Raw genomic sequence first — 23,806 nt, forward strand, 5'->3', positions numbered from 1 at the left:
CACAGTAAAATGAAAGTAAAATACTTTCAACAAGTTAAAAACCTTCGATAAGTTGTTATTTTCCTGATTTAGATTCAGAACAATAATGTAAGTAAATAAGTTATCTAAGAGGCTGCAACAAGATGGCTGCTGCTGCTGTTACAGCTGCAATTTCACAATCTGCTCCAGTTACACAGATGCACAACTGGATGAGATTGTGTTTAGGTTCAGAATTTTATAACAAAGAAGCTGTTCGAAATGTTCTTCATAATAAATTCAACAATCCTGCTTACCATGGACTACCTGAAGATCCAGTTCTTTTGTTTCAAGAACTGAAAAAATTTCAATCGGACTTAAGTAAATTAAAAACTAAACATCGAATCGGCGGAATGGAAATTGTTATATCCAAGCACAAACCAAACTCATTCAACACAATTGGACATTCCATTGATAGTGATACTGTTGGAACATTGCACGGATTTACCCGCTCCTGTAAAGGGATGGAACGATAGTAACCCACCTATATCCGATCAAAGGTTAGGTGCTAATTCGTTGAGAGCTCGTAGCATGCGACATTTCTTATATCACTATGGTAATCCAATGTCTATGGATAACAACGAGTTCTCAACAAAAAGGACTGAATTAGAAGATATACAAAAAGGTTTAGGTTGCACAAGTGTGAACATGCTTGATTTAAAGACTGGTCCCTTAAATCCCCACACAGGCTAACTTACTTCAAATGTGCAACAACATAGTTAGAAGAAGGACAAAGGAAGTTTTTAGAATTACATGAAGGTACTGCATTTGATGTTAAAACATTGATAGATCTTGTGTTATTACTAGAAAAGGATGGAGATAAGTTCTCTGATATCGAGAGTGCTGTAATGGGTATAATGAGTGAGTATACGAATCTTAGTAAGAAAGTGGAGCAGAACAGAGAAATGATAGAAAAACTTGACATTGACATTCAACATTTGGCCTCAAAAGTTGAAGACCTAAAGTCACATGACGGTATGGTATTTTTTGTTTTCTTATTTTTTGTGCTTTTTGATGTTGAGAATAGTGAGACATGAAAGCAGGACTTTCCTTTCTTAATAAAAAGTCATACGTGATTATATTTATTAGCCTCCTGGAAAACACACTGCATATTTTCCTGTACAATTTAATCCATTGCATGCAGGTATTGCATCTGATGTTAAAGAATGGATGCATCAAATGTCAGCTCTGAAGCAAAATGACGCAAATACTTTGGATGTCAATGCTCGTGTTATGGAACTAAATTGTCAATATTCAAATCTGTATAAACAGTTACAAGAGGTCAAAGGAATAGCTGTTAGGAATGCTGCTGATATTCAAGGTTTAAAACGAGATATGGAAAACGTTAAATTGCATGAAGGTAAGAAACATATTCCTTCTGTGAATCTAGTAAATTAAGTATTTTTTTATTAGATCAAAAATAAAATCTTAACGAAGATTAGCAGTATAAATTTAAGATAAATTTACAAAGTTTCAAAGATTGACTTTCCTGAGTTAACCCTATTCGATCCGAGTTTTTTTTCGTATAATGAGTGAGGAACGATAATATTTGGTACATGTAATTTTTTGTTTAATTCCAATGCAATAAGTCTTTAAGGAGGACGGAATTTCTTCTGCTAATATTAAAAAAGAATAAATATAAGTTAAAACAGTCATTCAGTTTTTAATCGAATAGTAATGACATTTGAATATTCATAAAAAGTAAATTGTCACTAGGCAATTTTATGGGAAGTTACAAAACAGCGTTTTAATAACACTATTAGTGATATAAAATAAACATTACCAATTTCTAAACGCTGTTCTCTAAACACTGTTCGTGCGAATTTCGAAGGATTGGTACTTATAAACAAAAATGATTTAAAAAGCAATTTTAACGTAACTAATATTCCCACAATGTGTTACTTAACTTTTTGTGGCCATTTACAAGAGGCTCCACCAGTTCAAGGTTAATTTTTATAAAATGTTTACATCAATTTTAACAATTTGGACAAAGTAAAACTGACTTGGGGAGACATTTCACTTCGGTCAACTTGATTAAATTAAAATTTCTGGAGTGAAATGTTTAAAAGTGACGAACGCAAAAGATTTGGCCACCGCTAAACTTATTTCAAACTGTATTGAAAAATTATGTAAAGTTGCACCTTAACAATTTTTAAGCAAGCAAGTCAGTGATGATATTTGATATCATGTGAATATATAAACTCTATTTCGATATACTTAAATCGGAAAAACTTTGGAGCCAAAAACTTGTGAAATTTTGTGAATAAACTTTTGCTTATTCACAAATTAAATTTTTTTTGCAAGATAAACTTTCGCGAATCCACAATTAACTTTTTTTTGGTGAAATGCACTTTGTCGAATTCACAAATTAAAAAATTTTATGAAAGGTAAACTTTCGCGAATTCGTTGAATTCATAAAAGATAAGTTGTGACGATAGTCACTTTTTTCTTTTGAGTGTTGTGTTAATGATGCTATGTTAAAGAAGGAAAATGAGGTGATTTCCAGAGACTTTTGTTATTTGGTTAATTTTTAAAGGATACCAAAGCGTCATCACTCCATGTTTTTCTATGCGAATTATATTTCCGTGTTTTGAAAGAAATTTGGCAATTTGAAGTTAAAGGCCTTTATAATCAAATATTAAAAAATGAGTGGATGAATTTTTGTGAATTAAGGTAACGCCATTATGGCATGCCACAATTCATGGGACATAGAAACAACTGTTTAGTTAAAACACAATGTTCATGTGAAAAAGTTAGCTGGTTTAACTTAGCCGTTGAACGGTACTGTTCAACTGTAAAAGATTGTACATTAAGAACTAAAATTTTCCTATATATAATTTCTATGCACTGGTCCTTTTTTTCAAAAAATAGAAAAATCAAAATTTTCGGACAAAAAACTTTCGGCAGATATAAATTTACAACGGAAAATCCGAAAGTTTTTGTTCTCAATGTACGCCCCTCTTTTAAGAATCCTGTTACGGTGTGCGATTATTTATTTTTATCAGAAACATATTTTCGGGATTCCGCCTGGACGTTTCTTGTAAGTAATTATTAGGAGGAGCGCAGTTACTTTATAATTTTACATTTTTTTCCTGTACTAAATATTGTACCTGTTTTACAGATATCTCGCCAAAGAAATTGCGATGGAATATTCGTGACAATGTATCCAACTTCTGTGGTCGCATCGAGGTTCTCGACAAAATTCATCATTATCTTCAAACCACATTCGGCAAGAAAAAATATTTAGCCATTGCTTTGTCAGGATTGGGTGGGATAGGAAAAACAGAAGTTGCAGCCAAATATATCAACAGGTATGACAAGGAATACCAAAACATTATCTGGCTTGAGTGCAATGACATAGAAACATCTTTGGTAGAATTAGCTTCACGCATGCAAATAAAAACGCAGGTATATAAAGTCAATATCTTAACTCAACTTATTTGCGACAAGTTAGGTGATGGTAAGTGCATGTTTGTATTGAATGGTGTCGTGAATAATAAGTCAATTAAAGATTTAATGAAGAACTTAAAGAATATGAAGAACACACCTTGTGTTCTAATAACAAGTCAGTATAGTTAGTGGGATGATGTACACATAAAACATGTCCCAATGGATGTATTTAAAAGTGATGAAGCTCTCGGATTCCTTCGTAAATGTCTGCCAAATTATGATCCTGTGGAAGTTGAAACATTGGTTCATGATTTACAATATTTACCTTTAGCTTTGCAAGCAAGCAAAAAGCTATATTGTGAAACACTCAATGTGCATACCTGATTACCTAGATCAAAAGGATGTAACAGAATATGATAAAACATTGCTTACTGTGTGGAAGATGGCGTTCGATAAACTTAAAGAACATGATAACACTCTTGCTATCGATATTTTAAACATGATGGCATACATGGATGGCAGTTTTATCAACACTTCTTATATTTGAATGATATTGATAAGCTACAGCTGAATGAGGCTGTAGAAGTATTATGTGAATATTCATTAATACAAGGAAATACTTCGAAGATTATCACAATGCATAGTTTAGTGCAAAAGATTACCATGTTATATGAGAAAGAGGTCGTGTTATCTTCAAATTCAAATTTAAGTGAAACGTATACTTTAAAGTTATCGAAATTATTAAACGATATAGTTGAGACACAACCGCTGTTAGATGGTGATCTTAAAGATCTTTGGTTTAGACACATGAAAAAACTTATACTGTCACAGGACAATTTTTGTATGCCTGATTTGATCGTGTTGTCTACCACTGCTATGGTATATGGAGACTTGTATTTTCATACTTATTTGGCCAGTGTTGCTGTTAATATTTGTAAAATTGTTTACAATCAGTCCGGAAAATCAGAAGATTTTGAGATGCTCTTTAACTACGCACTACAATATGCTAATACATTCGAGGTTAATAGAAATGGCGTAAGAATGTTGCAGTTTATGCATGAATTTTCCACGGAATTTAAAAATGAACTTGCTAAAAAAACTGCAGATCAAATTCTTTGGCATTATAAGCATGTGAAGATTTTAATCCAGAATCGCAAAATGGAAGAAGCAATTAATTTGTTTGATTCTTTACCTGATGTCAAGTTTTGTTCGGAAAAAATGATCATAAGCTGTCTAGATGAAGCAGAAATTCTGTGTAAACTTGGCAGAAAAAAATGAGGCTCTTCATACGAACAAACCGATTTTTCAATGCATGATCTCAAGAAATATTGTAAGAGAGGAGGACTTAGGCCTAACTGATATGCTTAGCAAAAGATTTCATGCTTTAGATGATGTTGAACATGCTCAGTTGTGTGTACAATACATGGATACGTCACTAAAGAAACTTAATTTACACAATGAAAATTATATATGGTTCCAATTTCATTTACACAAAAGAAATTTACATCTCTATAATCATCAATACGACAAATGCATGGATGAATTAAACGAATGCTTAACGTTTCCAGTAAGTTCCAAGCACATAGGTTTGCATATAGCGATTGTTTACTTTCAGTTAAAAAGAAAACAATTTAAGAAAAGCAAAGCAGCATTAATGGAAGTCCTTAAGTTGTTTGAAAATTCTATTAATTATGAGGAACGTGAGTTTGTCTTGGTCTGTTTAGCAGCTGCTTACTTTGTTAAGGTGAGGTAGACGAAGCAGAAAATATATTTAAAAGTTTAAAAGGAGAAAATTATCCTGGAAGTTTTCAGGAAGAGTTTTTAGAGAAAACCAATAAATTCAAAATATTAAACAACACTTTTACTACTTACAGACAGAGGTTTGGTGACAAAGATGCGAAAATGATTGCAGTGCTTCGTGCATGTGTTCAGGTTAAAACTGAATTAAAAGAATGTTACCTTAGAGTGCCATTTATTAATTTTTTTTTTGGTTAATTATTGTAGCTGCTTTTCTCTAATATTTGACATTCTTTAATATTTGAATAGTTTGTTTTCATTTCATATAATCTGTAAATATAAGACTCACTGGACTTACTTTTGGAAACGACATACAGACCGTTGAAAACGTCGTCTCCTAAAAAGAATTGATTCTTTTAATTTCAATCGAAAATTCTACTTCTGCGAGATAGATTAAATCTGCATTATTAATATTTTACAACTCTTAATGTGTTTTACGAACCAGTTTAAAAAATGCGTAGCTTTGCTTATTTTCAATTTCTTTTAAGCATCTAAAGTATTTTACTGCAAGATTTCCGTTCTGTAAAATACACATGTTTTTTGTATACATTCTATGTACATATATACGTAATACTAATTTCTTTGAGGCATACTGATTTTATGCAGCAGGGTAGATGAAAAAAATTGTTATAGTTTTAATTAGTTTATTGTGTTGAAATATTCATAGCTGATTGGCCAATGGGAATTATCCACTTGATTAGAGAAGGTAAACTTGTACAAAAAGATAATTGTCAGCAATTAAACTGTCAATTGCATACTAAACTTTTTCTCCAAAAAATTTTCAACGTGTTAGCATGTTATGTTTCGCGCTGCTGCTGTCTTATCTTGTTACCCTACGTCTCTTTACCTAGCTACGCTTCTGCTGAATCTATGTGTTATGTTCTTTGAGCTCGTCACTTTAGGTATATGCACTTTTTTTGCAAAGCTTGCCTGGTTTGACGTACTAGAATAATATAATAGGGAAATGTTATATTTTTTATTGTGGTGTGTTTGTGCATGAATAGAAAACGCGCGTTGCATTTTTTCACATTTCCTTTTCCGTACATCGTACATGCCTATTAGCTTCGTTGTTAGCCAAAAGGCAACGAGTGACCATATACAGCGAGAATGATTCGAACACTTTGGATATTTGTGTGCGAACAGGACCCTGAGATTTTTCCAAATGAAAACAAAGAATTACGAATCAGCAGCTTTTTTAAAAAATTGAGAATTGTTTTACAAAAGTAAATTTTTCACTGATGTTTTAAAAAAATATTGCGAACGAGCTGGAAATAAGGTAATAAAATAGAACGGAATAAAAAATTGCTAATGTTTGTTCTTGTTTTAAAAATGCGGAATTAACTTTATGGATAGACACAAATTCGCAAATATTATACTCGTATTAATTTTCGCACAAGGATAATGCGCGAAACTAGGTTTTGTAAAGTACATGCGCGAAAATTTGCACTTTTTTCAAACAAAGCTGTATGTGTGTTTCTCCTTGTTGTTTTACTGGACGAAAATTTTAATAAATCTGATGAGATGATTTAATTCTTTTTCCTTTTTCACGTGGCTGGGCCTCTCGAACTTTTAATAAGGCCAGCTTATTTGGCGTGAACAAATTTTCGCAGATGTTTATATTGAGAAACATTTATTGCTTCAAAAATATAGAGAACTTGTTAAAACACTGTATGCTGAGCCAAAGGACGAGATCATTGTCAGTTGTTATCTTTCGAACACAAATCATGCAGTTCCGGTTCTTCCAAAAAAGAAAAAAAAGGAACACAAAAGGCGAGGTCAAAAGCAGAGAGATCCGTGATATGCCAAAAAAATAGATTTTGTATTCATACTTTTTTAGTGAAGGATAGAAGAAAAAACGGCTTGTTTTTACTTGTTTATACTTCGCACCCAATTCTAAACTCCAAAACATTTGAATTTTACAGAAAAAAATAAACATTTTGCGGAAACATATTTTCGCGTTTTGACGAGTTGCAAACATTTCACAGAGACATATTTTCGCCGAAATGGCCAAAATCCGCGAAAACGGTGAAAATTTAACTCCGCGAAATTTTATCTCGTTAAGTTATGTTAAAATAATGCTAACTTCGTCCTGGTCTGCATATTGTAATTAAAAAAAGCAGATAGTGGAAAGTAGGCAGGTAAAAGAAGAAATATGACAGCATTGTCTTAATTTTTAATTGTTGCTGAAATAAATTTTGCCAGATTTATTGTTCTAGGACCTATTTTAGGTAAATTTGGGAAACACTAGTCCTCGTGTACCCGTGGCAAATTTCACAGATATCGCTATTCAATCCTCCGTATCTTAACATGAAGTAACAAAAATTAGTACACATTATACAGAAAATGCCGCAAATCGAAAACTTCCTTTTTTGAATTTTAAATATTAAGGAGTAAAAAAAAAGGAAAATAACTCGTCAATATAGCAAGAAACAAACAGTCAGAGTATCTCAAAAGAAACAGCAAACGATCCTTAACGATTTTTTGTAAACTCGGAAAGAAGAAAAAATATGGAAAATGAAGAATTAATTGATGCTTAAGAATATTTATAACAAGAGAACTTAGAAAGTACCTACACAGTTGGTTCGTTCAAAAATGGCACTACTTCTTGAACAGAAAAATGTAAAATACAAACACGTGAAAACAAATTAACATAACAATACAGAAGGAATATATATTACATTCTTCCTCCTATTATTGCAATAAATAATGCTTGTCTCGTAACCGTATGCGTTCTTCTCCAACAACAGGAACCCTTCAACTTTGCCTTCCTTTACAACTGACAGCATCATCATGCGACACTACCACTAAGCTTCTTCTGTACCGGATAGTTCTGAAATCTTTCTGTTAAAAAGGTCTTTCCTTGTGTTATCCGCATCATGGAACAATCCACCCCACGACCTAACATGATCCAAAATGCCGTTAAATGTTGCAATTAACGCAAGATCCAAAATCCGCCGTAAGCATTGACAAGTTGAAAGTGTGTGTTGTTACGTAATACAGGGAGAAAGTTTCGCGGGGAAAGAGAGGAAAAACGCGAAATTTCAGAAAATTTACTTTCGCGAATGAGTGATTAAATATACTTCGCGTAAAGTATCTTTCGCGTTCAACAGTGAATTTCGGGCGGGATAATCTTTTCCGATTTTCGTTTTTTTTTTTGTGCAATTTTTTGCGCAATAACTTTCTCATCAGAAAATTAATAATACTTGTGCTGAACTTTTGCGAATTGACTTCTTAGGCTATTTCGCGTGGAATAAACATTCGCGTATCCGCATTTCATTCTTTTTCGCGGGTACTTACTTTCGCGAAAATTGCAAAAAATCGAAAAAATTTTCCCCGCGAAACTTTCTTCCCGTAAATTAGATAGGATTGCAATCTTTAAAATTTCGCCCTGACTCCCAACATATTTTATCCAAGGTTGTACTTCATAAATTTTTTAAAAACCCTTTTGACTTAATTTAAAAATTTCAATATAACATTTTTTACTCAGATTTGACAAATCAGAGTTCCCAACTTTTTTCAGATTTTACCTGAAAATAAGAAATTTTGGGGTTATTTTGGCATTTTATAAGAAATTCTGGTATGTAACATATGTAAAAACCAGAAGATTTGTTAAAATAACTTATTATTCTATTGCAAACATGCTGCAGTCTTTTATGCATATAATAAAGGCTTGCGCATGCGCATTATACCAGACACGTCATACAAGTAGACAGTTTTATGTGCAAAAATTTATGATGCACTCTGTACAGTTGACATACATTTGATATACATTTTCTTTTTAGCGGTTGATGTTGACTTCATACGAAAATTAAAACATTAAAAGGTTATAGCTACCCTAAAAATTTCTAAATTTGTTAGAAATAAACACTGAAACTAAAGCAGAAAAATGGATTAAAATCCTTGATTAAACAAAAAAATAACCCAAAATATAACACACATTTTTTCATAAGAACAAAAACTTCAGGTAAATCTAGATGCACTTACTTATTTGACAAATGATGATATATTTTGACGTAAATACATACATTTAGTAGTACAAATAAACAGCTCTAAAGTAATTGTTTTTTAGTAAATCTAAAAATTGGTCTGATTTCTTCACATGTTAATTTTTGCACAATTCTAGGCCCAACCTAATGTTTTTTAAACAATTTCTTATCAAACGAGTAGTGTACGCCAGAAAATATATATTATATATAGCTACACAGAAGTTTTTTTTTGTCATTTTTTAGGATTAGTTGGTGTCTCTTTATGGTACTTTCGTCTGCGGTAATAACGTTTAAATCTAGTGCTCAATGCTTCTTCACAATAATATCATTTTATCGATGAGTGAAATTAATTCTATGCTTCTTGAGATATTGTACTTGTTTGAGTCGTACCTGGATACCATTGGTAAAACACAGTTCAAAACAAATGAATTTTTTTGGTTAATACATGTATTTCTCACATGTCGTACTAAGTTGGGTTAGAGTGTGAAAGTGGTGCTACAACTCTCACACTGGTAAGTTGATTTTGCAGAGAAATCCACAAGTTCTTCAGAGCTTAGCTACATGTTTTTTCTTATGTTTTGTAAATCCGTATCGAGTGCACAGCTTGCTACACATTTTACAACTTACTTTACATTTTCCGGAGAGATCTTGACATGTTCAAAAAGCTCAGATTGTCCCCTTAAACGTTTCTTGCAACTTTGGCACGCAACAGATTTATTTTTAATTTTTCCATAACTTTTATGAAGATTTTGAACATTGTGACGCATTCCCTTTAAGAAAACATTTATTTTACAAACGTGACACCAACAATTTTTCATGATGTTGATGGTTTATCATCAGTGTTTGCCTACGATGATTATTATCATATTCTGATGTTGACAAAAAGCCTGCATCCCAGTAAAGATGACACAAACTGCTATTGAAGTGTGGAACTTTTTCCGATTTTTATTATCCTTTATTGCAGGAAAAATACCTTCAGAAGACAGCTTTAAAAGAAAAAAAAATCTATTTCGTGATGTTGTTGATTTTAGCACGTGATGATTAATTTTTAGACGATTATCTTCAATATGATCTCAAAAATTAATCTTAAACCAAATTGTCATTTCTTGCGACACCACCTATACATGATTATGAAATTTCATCCGTTTGATAAAGCATTGCGATTTGAGTCGAAAAAAGGACAACTAAAACAGTTCTTAAACAATAACAAAACAAAAAAAAATGTGTGTTTGAGTTTGACAAAAAAACATCAAATGTTTTCGTATCTATCGTTATAAGAAGATTCACTTTTTGAGTATGCAAATTTAGAAGTGGTTTGTTCCAGTGAAATCTCATTTCATTGCCTTATTGAGTCTAAGAAAAAGTTATTTCGAAATATTAACATCAATGAAGATTTTGTGCTTAATGTGGCAAAGGCAGTCAAACATGAAGATCAGCAATATACCAATGGTGAAGTGGTCATTTTTAATTTTCATAAAGATGAATATGTGTTTGGAAAAATATTGAAAGTATTTATCATTAATGATTTTATTATTATGCATGCAATATCTGAAACGTCGATGGTTACAATAGTCATATCCATGCATATCCTGTTCAACAAAGCGACAATAATGAATTGATCTTAATAAACAGCTTATTGGGTTATCACACAAAGTTATAAAAATGTTGACCATGCCATTTTGAGGTATTATGTGCCAATCAATTATGTTTAACCAATGTTTATGTGTATATAGCCAGAGTGTGCTTCTATATTTTTTTTAAAATAAAATATTACTTCTACGATATTTTTTCTCTATTGTAATAGTGTATACCTTAAAAAGACGGAGCTTCGTATTTTGAGTTTTTGAAAAAAATATTCCTAATAAAGAAACAAGTCATAAAAATATATTCATTGCGAAGCTTTTCGTACTTCTTAGTACATCATCTGGCAATGGTTGATGATGTACTAAAAGCACGAAGGACGAAGTACGAAACTAGATGTACGAAAAGCCTTTTATAATACTGAAAAATAATAGTTTCAATTTTGACATTAAGTTTCTTTTGACATTCTTGCATGCATATTTCTAAATTTATACTGATTTTAGTAGAAAAAACAACACCAATGAAAGAAATTCCGAGTTCCACTTAAGAATTGATAACAGTTACAATTGGTATTACCACTTTGAATGAACTACATAGAAAAATTAAATTGGCATTTAGTAAATGCCCAAAGTTCAAAATTAATTTTTGCATTGCATTAAATACTATGAAGATTATTTTGAAGAATTTGTAGATTTAGATATTATGGAAAGACTTGATTTGTTGTTTTGCCATCATTTCTTATGTACTAGTACTATCTGTGTGTGACTGATGGAGGAATTATTTATTTACTTACATTTTCTGCAACTATATCCTTCTATAAAAACCTTTCAGCCTTTTATAGAAGTTAATTACTTCCACTTTTTGATTAGAATTACCAAATGTTTTATATATTAAAATAACGCCTTGTTATTATGTTGCAGGTTGTTGTTACAGAAGGATCTATTGCAAGTAATGTGGATATGAGCAATGGTGTTGCAAGTGTTAAAGACCTATCTTTCAATATTATAGTGAAGGAAAATTTCAGAGTGCCATTAAAATAGCACTGCAAATAGTGACAGCTCGTAAGATACTTTAGATTCAGAATCATTAACGAGTGATTTAACGTTAGAATAAAGGTATGTGCGTCCTGCTATCTGATTTCTAAAAACTGCATTTCATTAAACAAGGAGTTCGAGTCAGTACGAAGTGTTTTGTGATTTTAAGTGAAAACAATGCTACTTGGTCATTCCCCTTCATCATAAAAGATCCCATGACACATTCATTGGTTTTATATAGAAGTGGTAATTTATAAAATTGATTTTATGGAAATATCAAATTATGAAAGTGAAAGGGGTCATTTGTAAAATTTCTTTCCGTTGATTCCTCAAGTTGTTGATGCAAAATATTCTTTCCTTTGAAGTATATATACAATGGCCATGTTTTTATTTATAGTTACCCATCCTTACAAAGTATAGTACAACAAAAGAGCTCTGGGAATGCGATTGGACAATTGTAGACTATGCAAGTGTAAAATACGATAGTAACGTGTCTGTCTGTAATTCGTAAAACTAGCCCTATACAAATAACAACTATTTGCTCAATGTGATCCTATATTCAAATAAAGTGGTTGCGAGATAAACTCAGGGTGACTCGCATAACATATCAAAGCACGACTTTTCATTTTCTCAGACTTTTGCAATCTCAGACATATATATAAACCGTGTTATGAAATTAAGAAAACCACATTTCCTTTCATGCTGTATCGCGTATTTAACTAATCTTGTTACAAAACACACATACTAATATTATTAAGTTAATTTACAGTTCCAGTAGTTGTAAGTACTATAATTTAGATATTTTGACACGATGAAAATGTATCGCGATTGGGAGAAAGTCGCATGGCATTTGAAATTTAAAAAGGACGAGAGGCACGTCGGGCCTAAATCTTTAGTTTATTCTCCTTCTCTTTTTTATGCTTCTAGCCTAACAATATTCGAAATCAAGTTAACATAACCCAAAAATGTTTCACAAATTTTTTGCATCCTTGAAAACCATGCAAATATCTTGTCGTGGCGATGGGAGCTACTAAACGTGTTATCTGACTCGAAATGAATGGCGATTAAAGATTTGTCTTTATAAGCATATCAATTTATGTTGTTAGATAACGATTCTTTTATTCTTACGTAAAATTAAAATCCAGAAATTTTAGACTTCCTACTAATAATACAAGCAATTCAAAAGACCAAAGTCCAACTTCCTTGTCATCAACTAGTGTGTATCGTCATGTGCAATCTTTTTAGACTGATTTGGATGACAAAATTCTGTTACTATTTTAAGCTTAGAAATGTTTATGCTTTTGAAATATGCGTTTAGTTTAGGTGGCGCGGAATAGTCCTAAAAAACTTTAAATATTGATTAAAGAGAATTAAAAGGACAAGATGTTTATTTTTTTTAACTTGCATGCAACAGACCATGTTCCGCATTTCATAATTGTTTTGATTTCATTTTGAGAACAATGGGCGCACTTTTATACAGGTAAAAAAGTATCGCCGCTTAGAAGAGCTAACTGTCTAATTTCGACGACTTAGACCTCAAAATGGCAGATACATGCTACGGTACTCGTAAAAGGGCCGTTAATAATGATTAAAGATTTTTTGGGTAGCGTTAGATCTAAGAGGAACCGGAATTGAATTTTACCTATATATTTTAACTCTTTTACTAATTTTAGGCGAATATTTTCTTTTTGGATGGGTTTCTCAAATTACTGTGGTCTGTTGTTTATATTTTCAACCTGTAGAAATGCTTGCGCATGTGAAAAAACCCTCAAACATTGTCAAGTCACATATGGCTGAATAAATAAAAATTTAAGATTAACATCTATATTATAGTACCCGTATACGTCTGTCCGTCCGTCCGTCTGTCTGTCACGCAAAATGGTAGCTTAGCTGCGCAGGTAGTGAGATGCACGCAATGCGGTATAAAAAGGACGGGCGAACCCGTATCCCATAATGCAATTAGTCATAGCACATGTTCTTATTATTCCTGTCTTAGAAAGTCTTTCAAAAAAGATATCAAAGTTTTTTCTTAGTCTCACAAATGCCAACTGAAAGTTTACCTGTTGTGACAATATACGAGGTCTGCTGTTAACATGTCTCCTTACATATTCGGCAAACTTACTTTTTATAGAAGCAACATCTATTTATAGTTTTTTTATTTTTTCTCAAAGTTGCATTCAATTTTCATAACCAGCCTTTCATAACCAGTATATTGGGTACTATAAATAATCAATGTCTCGCTGTCACAGTTTCTGCGGCTAGTAAAAGCAATTTGATCGAGTCCTTCACACATGGCGGGGACGATGTCTTTTGGTTGTTTATGTTTTTTAACACTTGACTTTAGAAGTTTTATTTCAAACTAAGTTATTATTTGTTCACCCTGGAACTATATTTTATGGTGATTAAATCTTTTAAGAAGCATTATTTATCAATTATCAACAAAATGTGGTAACGTGTGATTAGATGAAGCTGATTTTATCGTGATATACTGACACAAGACAATCTAGCCGAATTAGCTAGCTAGCTTTTATATTTTACAACTCTAGTACCTCTTTGGGAAAAAGTGTGAGTCTTAGATTGTGGCATGTAGCTAGTTATATGTTCAATAAGGAAACAAAACTAAAGCTAGCTTAACTGGCTAGCTAAGTATAAAATATGTTTTCAATGTTGGCTGAATGATTTTTTTATAAGTAACCCAGCAATATTAGGTTTAAAATTGGGTCAAAATTAACATAATGCTTAGCCATCTTCAGTTCTTTTAACTACGTTACGATATGATCCCTTCCCTTCCCTCAGCTAGCAACTTTCCCAGTTAACAATGGTTTTCTAGAAGCAATATATACTGCATTTAAACAGCAATATAATGTGATCCTAAGGATCAAGGTCTGGTTCACATTTCCTGAACTGTGTTGGTAAAATAAAGGTGTTAGGTTCTAAAAACAATTACCTAAGAAGCTTGTATTCAGAAAGACCTTAGCAATTTAATGCTTGGCCCAAGAGAAAGATTAATCTACTATCACTTAAATGTGTTACATATGATATACAGTAGCATTAGCCATTCAATAATAACGTAGCACCCAAATTAGTCATTTGTTTACGATTCCCTACCTCTTGTAACCCATCGTAACAAATCTAGTACCACACACACACCTTTCTACGTAATATTTCAAATTTAAAGACCTTGTCTATTCATTTCCATATGCATTCTATACCAAAGGCAAACTAGTGTTCTAATATAAGAAAAAAGATATATCAGAGCCATATATTTAGCACACAAGATGACATTTTTGGTACTTTTGTGTAAGTCCAGAGACAAGATAGCCAGGAGACCCAGCATCATTTTTCTCACCACCGGGAAATCGGAGTAGTCGGGTGGGAAAAATTACTTATTAATTTTGTTTGACAAAAACTCATTTTATTAACCTCAAAGAAAGCTTAGTTAACTAGGCTAGAGGCAAGAAACAAATTCAAAAACACTAAAATAACAAAAAATATCCGACATACATAAAAACTAAAGTTTCGTACAGTGCGTAACAAAAATGATTATACCCCACTCCTCAGGCATTATGTAATTATTGAATGGCCCCTCTAGCTAGCTACATAAATTTCTTTGGTTTGTACATTTTCAGCTGTAAATCCTTTTTGTTGTGTTTTCACACACAAATTTTGTTTCGAAACGTGACATTTCTCTACCTATGATTGGTGTGGCTAAATTTTGCACAAGTGTGACGTTTCTGCTCGCTAGCTATACATGATAGACCAACAAAATTTGTTAAGCAGTCACATTAGATAATTAGATGGAAGACGCATTTAGCTGGTCTGACTAAAACTAAACTTTCAGAAGAGCACTCGTTTTTTTAAGTAAAAAAATGAATAAAAAATAACATTTTTTTTATTTAGTAATGGCTTATGCCTGCCTATCTACAAGTTAGCAAGATTAGCTAGCTAACTACATGTCATGTTTTTTACACAGCTTTAAAAATGTCAATAACGGAAATCTGCCAAAATAACATATTTCATAAAAATATTTACTGTTTAGCTCACCGTTTTTTAGTCAATCTTTTTGCAAACATTTCTCATAATCTTCCAATGTTTTTGTAACAAATTCGCCATCTTTATAACAAAATGTTGCATACATTAGACGCCCGAATAAATTATCTATATCGGATGTAAGCCAATTGCATTACAGAACTCACCAGCCTGTACCAGGGGTAATTTCGCCGCCCGCCTCGATGTCAGAAAGGCAAAAAACCATGGGGACGAGGTTGATTGGGAGGAAAAATTATATCAGTCTTTGCAAAAGGTTTCCAACATATAGCTAATCACAGGAAGATTGTTTTTTTATCCACATGTTTTATCCGACTATACCATGTCTTTCTAGCTACCAATATCTTTTGGAAACTTGAAAAAACTAATAGAAGATGAAATACGATGACTTTAGCAGACCTATGCTATCGACATTGCTACACTCAACTTATGAAAAAACCTCATTTTCATGTTTACGCAATTACATCATTCTGAATTTATTATTTTTATTTTTATTAAGTATTGCATGCGTACGAAATATGTTGCGTTACATCCAAACAAGTTGCAATGGATGCGAAACTGATATTAATTGGAGCAGTTAATGAAGGCGAACGAAGTATTTTAATGTCTTGTTGATCAAACCAAATTGTTCAACAAGCAGCGCACGAAACATATTTCCTAACATTGGTTCTCGTCACACTGGATTTAAACTTGCCATTAATTAACAGTTAATAAAGATAAGGACAGAGTATTTTAATTTCTTAAAAACTGTTTACGTTTGTCGTGGTTGAAGAAAAGATATCAAACTCGTAAATTTCAGGTAAGAGTTTCATCTGCTGCATTTTCTGCGCGTTTTAAAACATATCGTGAAGACATAGAAAGTTTTGTTATGTTGCTCGTAAGATTTGTCATGTAACGACATCGTGAATTGGTGAATTGAAATAATAGCTATATACAACTCTGTTTGTTTACACAAACAGATTTTTATAACATGCTGCATTAGTATCAGTTAATCGAATAGGCGGGAAAAAGTTGAAAAAAACTAGATCCAGTTGTAGTGTATCACTTTCTAATCGGATCGCAATTTTAACCCATTTTTCCGCACTTTATAATCCCAAATCTATCGTAATTTGTAATCCTTTCAAGATGTTATTGTTATCCCTGTCCTGTCGCATCAAAAAGACAAAGTTCTTGAGTCTTGAGTTATTCACAAGAAACTTCTGCGCAGGCTTTTATGTTTAAAAAAAAGATGTGTAAAACATATTAATGTAACAAAAAATGGAAAAGAAAAAAACAGTGACTAAAAAAGAATATGAGATAAGTGTTACTTTGTTGTACGTTGTTACACACGTTGTTGTACAAAACCTTTCTCTTTTATATGTACGAAGTAGCCAGTATTTATACCTTTTATTAGAAATATATTCGTTTAAAAGAAGATGAAGGTTATCAAAGTACCGATGTGACAGGGTGGGGTGTCAAAGTGGACAGGTTGAGGGATAACAAAGTGTGACATGAAAGGATTGCAAACTGCGATAGTTTTGGGATTACAAAGTGTGGTGTGATTACAAAGTGATACACTATATCTACCAACGAGAATATTTATATTTAGTCACAAACTTCAAACTTCTTCGAGTTTTTCTAATTTTTCACTAAACATTTTTTTGAAAGTTGTACCACAGTAGCCTTCGTATTATTTATTTATTTATTTTTTAAATGCTGGTTAGTGGTATAATCAATTTCACATACTGCGTAATTTTTGTTAGGTTGAAGTTTTGTTTAGCTAAGATAAAAGATAGCGTTTTAGTTTTCCATAAATTATTTTGCAAATAGCACAAACAAAATAGAAGAAAAACGGTCAATTAACTTTTTTCTCGTGACAGTCAGAAAGAAGGAAATATAAAAATACACCTTATGGTGGTAATGCACGAATCAAAGAAATTACCCTTTCAATAAAAAAATGCAACTTAATTACGGCGTGAGATCGTTTCTAATTTAAGTTGCGTGACAGACATTTTGATCATAAATTTTGTCATGCCTTAATACATTTGTATATTATTAGAACATATATATTATTGTACTATATATTATTGTAATATATACTTCTCTAGGTTTAACATGAAAAATATGCTAGCTTTTGCATTCATCTTATATTTTACAAGCCAAGTAATTGCAGAAAACGTAAGTAGATTAACTTCACCACAAAACCTAAATTGCTTAATTTTGCTTTTAATATGCTCATTTTGAAAACTTTGTGATCAGCGACAAAATGTTTCTCCTCTTAGTCAGTATTTGTTATGATGAAATGCACGGATGATTGCTTATCTACCTGATCTTATTCCATTGATAGATCACGGCGACCCTGCAAGTTCAATTTAATTCTACCGATCATGAAAATCCTGCACCATTAAACCAAACATTAATCCGTGGTACGTACGCTATTGATGCATTCATTGCAGCCAATAACACACCATGCTACAACTTTGTGTATACTGTTTCGAAATTTGGAGCTTTCATTCCTGAAGTCTGTGATGTGAAACAGAACAATGGATCCTATTGGTTTTTCTATATCAACAACATACGTTCTTCTGTTGGTGTTTCCTGCTACGAAGTAAAAGACAACGATGTATTAACCTTGCGTTATGAGAAGTATGTACCAAATACGCATCAAGGAATGATGAGCTCCCAAAATGTTACGACAACACTACAAGTTGAATTTGTCTCTATTGATCACCAAAATCCTCCGCCTCAAAACCTAACGATCGGTCGTGGAACATTTGCCATTGATGCATTCATTGCAGCCAATAACACACCATGCTACAACTTTGTGTATACTGTTTCGACGTTTGGAGCTCTCATTACTGAAGTCTGTGATGTGAAACAGAACAATGTATCCCATTGGTTTTTCTATATCAACAACACACGTTCTTCTGTTGGTGTTTCCTGCTACGAAGTAAAAAACAACGATGTTTTAACCTTGCGTTATGAGAACAGTTCTTATGCGGTCCCTACAACAACCCCTGCAGCTACAGCAACCACTGCAGCTACCACAACTCCTTCGCGAGCCAGTAAACTGTCGTTTTCCTATCTTTTTTGTTTACTTTGCTTTCTTTTCGCACAGATATAACGTTACAACTTTAGTAGCTAACTACTTGTTTATATTTAAAGAAGTTGTATAGTCATATGTATTATTTAGCTACAATCCTGCATAAAATCCATTGTAGAAATCACGTATTAATTTATAAGTTTTACCTTTCTGTAAACAAATAGTGATAAAAATCAAGATCCGTCTATAATATTCTAAACAACTATCTTCTTAACGTGTTAGCTTTCTGAAGCTGAAAGATTCTAAATTATAGTCTTTTTTTTGTACATTGCATAAGCCGGTAGAGCGGTAACACCAATTCTAATATCTTACGCCTTATACCTATATACATGCATGTTTCTTTTGTGTACGTAAAAATAATTTTGTATGAATATATAACATTCACTTTTACCTTTTCTAAATATGCAATACTCTTTCTTAACTTTGTCGCCAAGAAGAATATCACGCGAGCAAAGCTAATGTATTTTAAAAAAACTTGATTAAGAGCAGACATTAACAAAAAAACATCAATAGAACATACAAACTAAGCAAGCAAATCATTTGGTGAAAGCGAATTTAGTTTTAAACACTACAATCCTCCTTAATATATGATTGCAATAATTTTCCCACAAATAAGTAATAGAGCAAACAAAAAATGGGAAATGTAAAGTTTTAGCCTTTTTTGACAATTGCAATTATGGCCTTGTTTTGAATTTTTAGCAATAAATAAACTTGTAATGCGTTAACCAATTCAAGTTAATTTAAAGGCGCACAAAAATAATTACCTTTGGCACATTGCATTGTACACTAGGTATGTCTGCAGCTACACGAAATATTTTACGTGTTTTTCGAGCACAATATGCGGCTGATAATAAAGAAGATGTTGATTGAATTGCTAAAGATTTTGTTTTAGTCTCGTAAAAAATTTCATTTTTTTAAGAACTTATCATATTATAAGGTTTAAGGTTTATTATGAAAGAAAAAAAATCTAAGACAGATCCAAAATCTACTCTTTCCTCAGTAAGTTTTTGGCAACACCCAGGTCGACATGATCACACTTAATCTAATTTATACGATCGTGCTTAAATACTAAATTTAACAATAAAAATAAAATCGTACAATAGAACTGTCGAAATAATTCTAAAGGCATAGACTTCCGTGTTATTGAAAATGACATTCACGCTCAATTAATAAACCCTCCATCAGAGTGAGGATAAAATCATTATGCTCTGCTGCAAGCACTGAAAGTTTGCGAAACGTTTCTGAAGAGTGAATACAAAACATCAAATTGTACGAGAACAGAAGTGGCTTGAGGACGAAGTTTAGCACGTTTACCTGTCAGTGCAGAAATACCTAGATGCTCAGACGTACGGACTTTTAAAAAAAACATTGATGTTAAGCTTATATTCTTTTTCATGACAAGGCTACGTAGCTACTTTCCCTTTAAGGACAGAATGCCTAATTTATTACGTTCCGGACTTGTTTACTGTTTTAAATGTAGTGTCTAAAACGTCACTTACTATTGCCAACAAAACGCCATTTTGACACCCCATTACAACACTCTCAACGTAAAGGTACTGGGAACTAATTTGTTCCCTCACCTTGCAAAAAAAGTGTAACAAACAAAGGTATCATTATTTTAGAGACACAAAATTCGATATTGTGATATTAGCTACAAACTCACTACATGTTTTAAAGGCATTGGAAGCTAAATTTATCCAACTCTCACACAGTAAGAAGAAATTAATATCACCATAGCAACGCATTGTACTCTTAGTACCAAACGTATTTTCGTCGATTCGGGCGACGTTCAGTAATGCCTTATTACCACGCCCAACAACAATATAGAGGCATGTAATAATAAACCTAAGTCGATTTGTAAGCGGTACGTGACACCTAAATCGCTATTCTAATTGGTTGAAATCAATATTACCATAGCAACAGCGTGCACTTACTTTTTTGACTCAAAATCTTAAACTATAATACACTGTTGAACAGCCTAAGGAAACGCCTACAACAAAATGTGCAGCATTTGCACTTTTAGCCATGTCCTCTCAAATTAGCCGTAACATGCTTTAAAAGAGACCTAAGTACAAAGTTGCACTCAATCTTAGAAACTGATTATAACCCATATCAAAATAACAACAACTATAAAAGAGACCTAAGTACAAAGTTGCAATCATTCTTATAAATTGATTATAACCCATATCAAAATAACACCAACTATAAAAGTTACATTACGCTTTTTCAAAAAAATGCGAACAACAAACGACTTTTTACCTATATATAGCAACACATGATTTCTAATCGACCTCTTTCACTCAAGCACCTGTTGTAGAGAGATCTTTTCAGTATCTACAATCCTGGACATAATATTATAGGAAAAGGCTGATTTTTTGGCTATTTCTCAAACTGGCCAAATGGAATCGCCTTGTCAAAAGTTTCGCTTTGGGAGATGTGTAGGCCAGGTAAATAGTGTCGAAAATGGCAGTTTCCTCTATGTCCGCATTTCGGAACAATCCACACGACGGCCCGCTAAGGTGCTAAGATTCGGGGAAACGGGGTGTGCTGACGTCAGCAAAAATTAGTATGGGTTAAGAATTCGAAACTAACCAAATAACCTAAGTCCGTTTGCGATCATTGACAAGTGTTTATAACTGCTTGTGGGACGAACTATGAAATTCGGCCCTCTTTTCCAATAAATTAAGTCCGGGATTGTAGTCACGCATAATGATTCACAATGATCTTTTAGATTTGCTTCATTTAAGCAAAGATAACAACAAGGTGGATTAAGAAAAAAGAAAGAATATTGATCCTACTAAATGATGAGAATACTTAAGCCAAGCTATAACCCACAACCACGAGCTATTGATTAGTCCGTGCTAGGCGGGACCGAAAACTCCGATGACAGTACAATAAATTATTCAGTTACTTTTTTGTAAAAGAAAAAAAAACACACAGATTGGTAGACCAGAGCAAAGTAACAACAAATTCGATCGAATAAAATTGAAATAATTCTTGTGAGAACATGAAAACATATTATATTGAGGAATCAATCAATAAATAATTAGAATGTTGAATGTACGATGGAGAAAACGAGAGAGAATAACACATTCATTATCACAAGCAAAAGAGTGTTTTGTAGCACACATGACAGGAGTGCGATAAGCTGTATTCTCTCTTTTTCATTTACACCGGTGTGTAATTAATTGTGGCTTAACCCGGTGTTTTGACGCCAAGTCCCACGGCTAGTCGCTATAGCAATAGCCGTTGTATAAAGTGATCGACGATTATGTAAAAAAGCAATATTCATCCTTTGTGTATTTGTCTCATGTTTTTAGTGAATTATCGTTTCGTTCCGCCATTTATCAACAAATCACTAATTTATTTTCACGCATATTAGCCATTCAATTAGTTTTTGTTTCTCTAGGGTTTTATGTAGCATTGTTTCTGTACCTTGTCAAACTAGTTTTTATATCATTTTTTTTCTATATTAGGCCTACGTTTTTTCTCGTTTTTCGTTCAGTCACTATTTGACTATGAAGTAGTCGAATCAATCAAGTTTCAATTTTTCTCACTGGCTCACTATTCCAGCGCACACTCTTGGCCAGTTGGTAGGTTTTTCGTGTTTTTCTTGTTTGTCTCTTTTCGCTTTTTGCAGGTTTTGTGTGTGTCTTTGCCCTTTCAGTGTTTGCCAGGCCTTTAGGTTAGTTAATCCTTGTAATCATTATAATATTTTTAGTTTGAACATTACATTACACGATCATCATCAAAACTGTGTTGTGTGTGTTGTGAACAGAGCCCCCACGTCCGTGCGAGTGGACCTACACGCTGTCTGTCTTTCGCCGAAAACCTAATAAGGAATGATTAATCGTCTTAAGATTTTAGAATCCAAATTTTCGTCTGTATGTCTGTAAATATTATTCACGAACTTTGCACTATCAATAACTTCATTCTCAATTATATAATTAAACAGCCTTGTGCCAGAATCCCCCTAAATCTGCTTTCTTCTTCAATGGATATTGGTAGCTTAGTTGCCCGTCTCGACGTTTATAAGGCCGTGGGTTTGATCTCCACATAATTACGGTCGTTGTCTAATTGGACAGAATTTTGTAGCTCAAAAGAAAGGCTCTAAACACTTTAAAGCTGCCCCTGTCTTCTCTCCAGAAAACAACGACATCCCTCCAAACTACAGAAAACAGCTGACATCCCTCCAAACTAACCACATAAAATATAAATGTCTAAAAAAGCAATGAAAGCTGATAAAAGATTTTACATAGCCTGTAGAAAGAATAGATACAACATATTAAACACTTATAAGGTAATCAAGCGCTGTAGACAAAAACCCTTTTAATTTCTTCAAGTCGAACCAACTATGAGGTTAGATAACTTGACCACAAGCTTATCTAATATTGTCTAGCTTGCTTGAAGAACGGCCGGTAATCGAAAAAAAAACAGCATTATTTGCGGGGTTGAAGGCTGGCCACTGTCAAGGCTATTTCGTTTCGTTTTCTTGGTATAAAAAGAGACAATGAGCGCTGGGAGCGATATTGGGCACTATGGAGCTACTAAATGTTTTTTCTCATTAAAAATGAATCGCTACTAGATATTTGTGCTTACAATCCTATCACTCTATGGTGTCGGACGTCATTTTATTAAGATTTTAATTTTCTATTCATATATGAAACCAAATCTCAGACGTTTCAAATTTCCCTTTGAAATTTGATAATAAGGCTGAAAGTTTCATTTTAAGTCCAAAGGATGCAGGCGATAACTGCCAGAGATCAAAGTCCAACTTCCTGGTCATAAGAGAGTGCTGTTTCATGCATTTGTGAATCTAGAAATGGTAAAACACGCGAGTCTTTCGTTGGGACAAAATATAGATATCTAGTGAG

The 23,806-nt window shown here is 32.8% G+C and overlaps 2 protein-coding genes across 2 annotated transcripts; both read left to right on the forward strand.

Moving 5' to 3' along the window:
* Positions 1-857: 857 nt before the first annotated feature.
* Positions 858-4,470, forward strand: LOC130624146 (uncharacterized). Its single transcript, XM_057439713.1, has 3 exons — positions 858-990; positions 1,160-1,375; positions 3,137-4,470. The coding sequence occupies exons 1-3, from the start codon at positions 864-866 to the stop codon at positions 3,592-3,594; spliced, it is 801 nt and encodes a 266-aa protein (XP_057295696.1). The 5' UTR covers positions 858-863; the 3' UTR covers positions 3,595-4,470.
* Positions 4,471-16,362: 11,892 nt separating this feature from the next.
* Positions 16,363-19,333, forward strand: LOC130624048 (uncharacterized). The gene is made up of 3 exons (XM_057439616.1): positions 16,363-16,649; positions 17,938-18,007; positions 18,177-19,333. The coding sequence occupies exons 2-3, from the start codon at positions 17,945-17,947 to the stop codon at positions 18,951-18,953; spliced, it is 840 nt and encodes a 279-aa protein (XP_057295599.1). The 5' UTR covers positions 16,363-16,649; positions 17,938-17,944; the 3' UTR covers positions 18,954-19,333.
* The last annotated feature ends 4,473 nt before the right edge of the window (positions 19,334-23,806 follow it).

Source organism: Hydractinia symbiolongicarpus, chromosome 13, assembly GCF_029227915.1.
Source record: "Hydractinia symbiolongicarpus strain clone_291-10 chromosome 13, HSymV2.1, whole genome shotgun sequence".
NCBI classification, from domain to species: domain Eukaryota; kingdom Metazoa; phylum Cnidaria; class Hydrozoa; order Anthoathecata; family Hydractiniidae; genus Hydractinia; species Hydractinia symbiolongicarpus.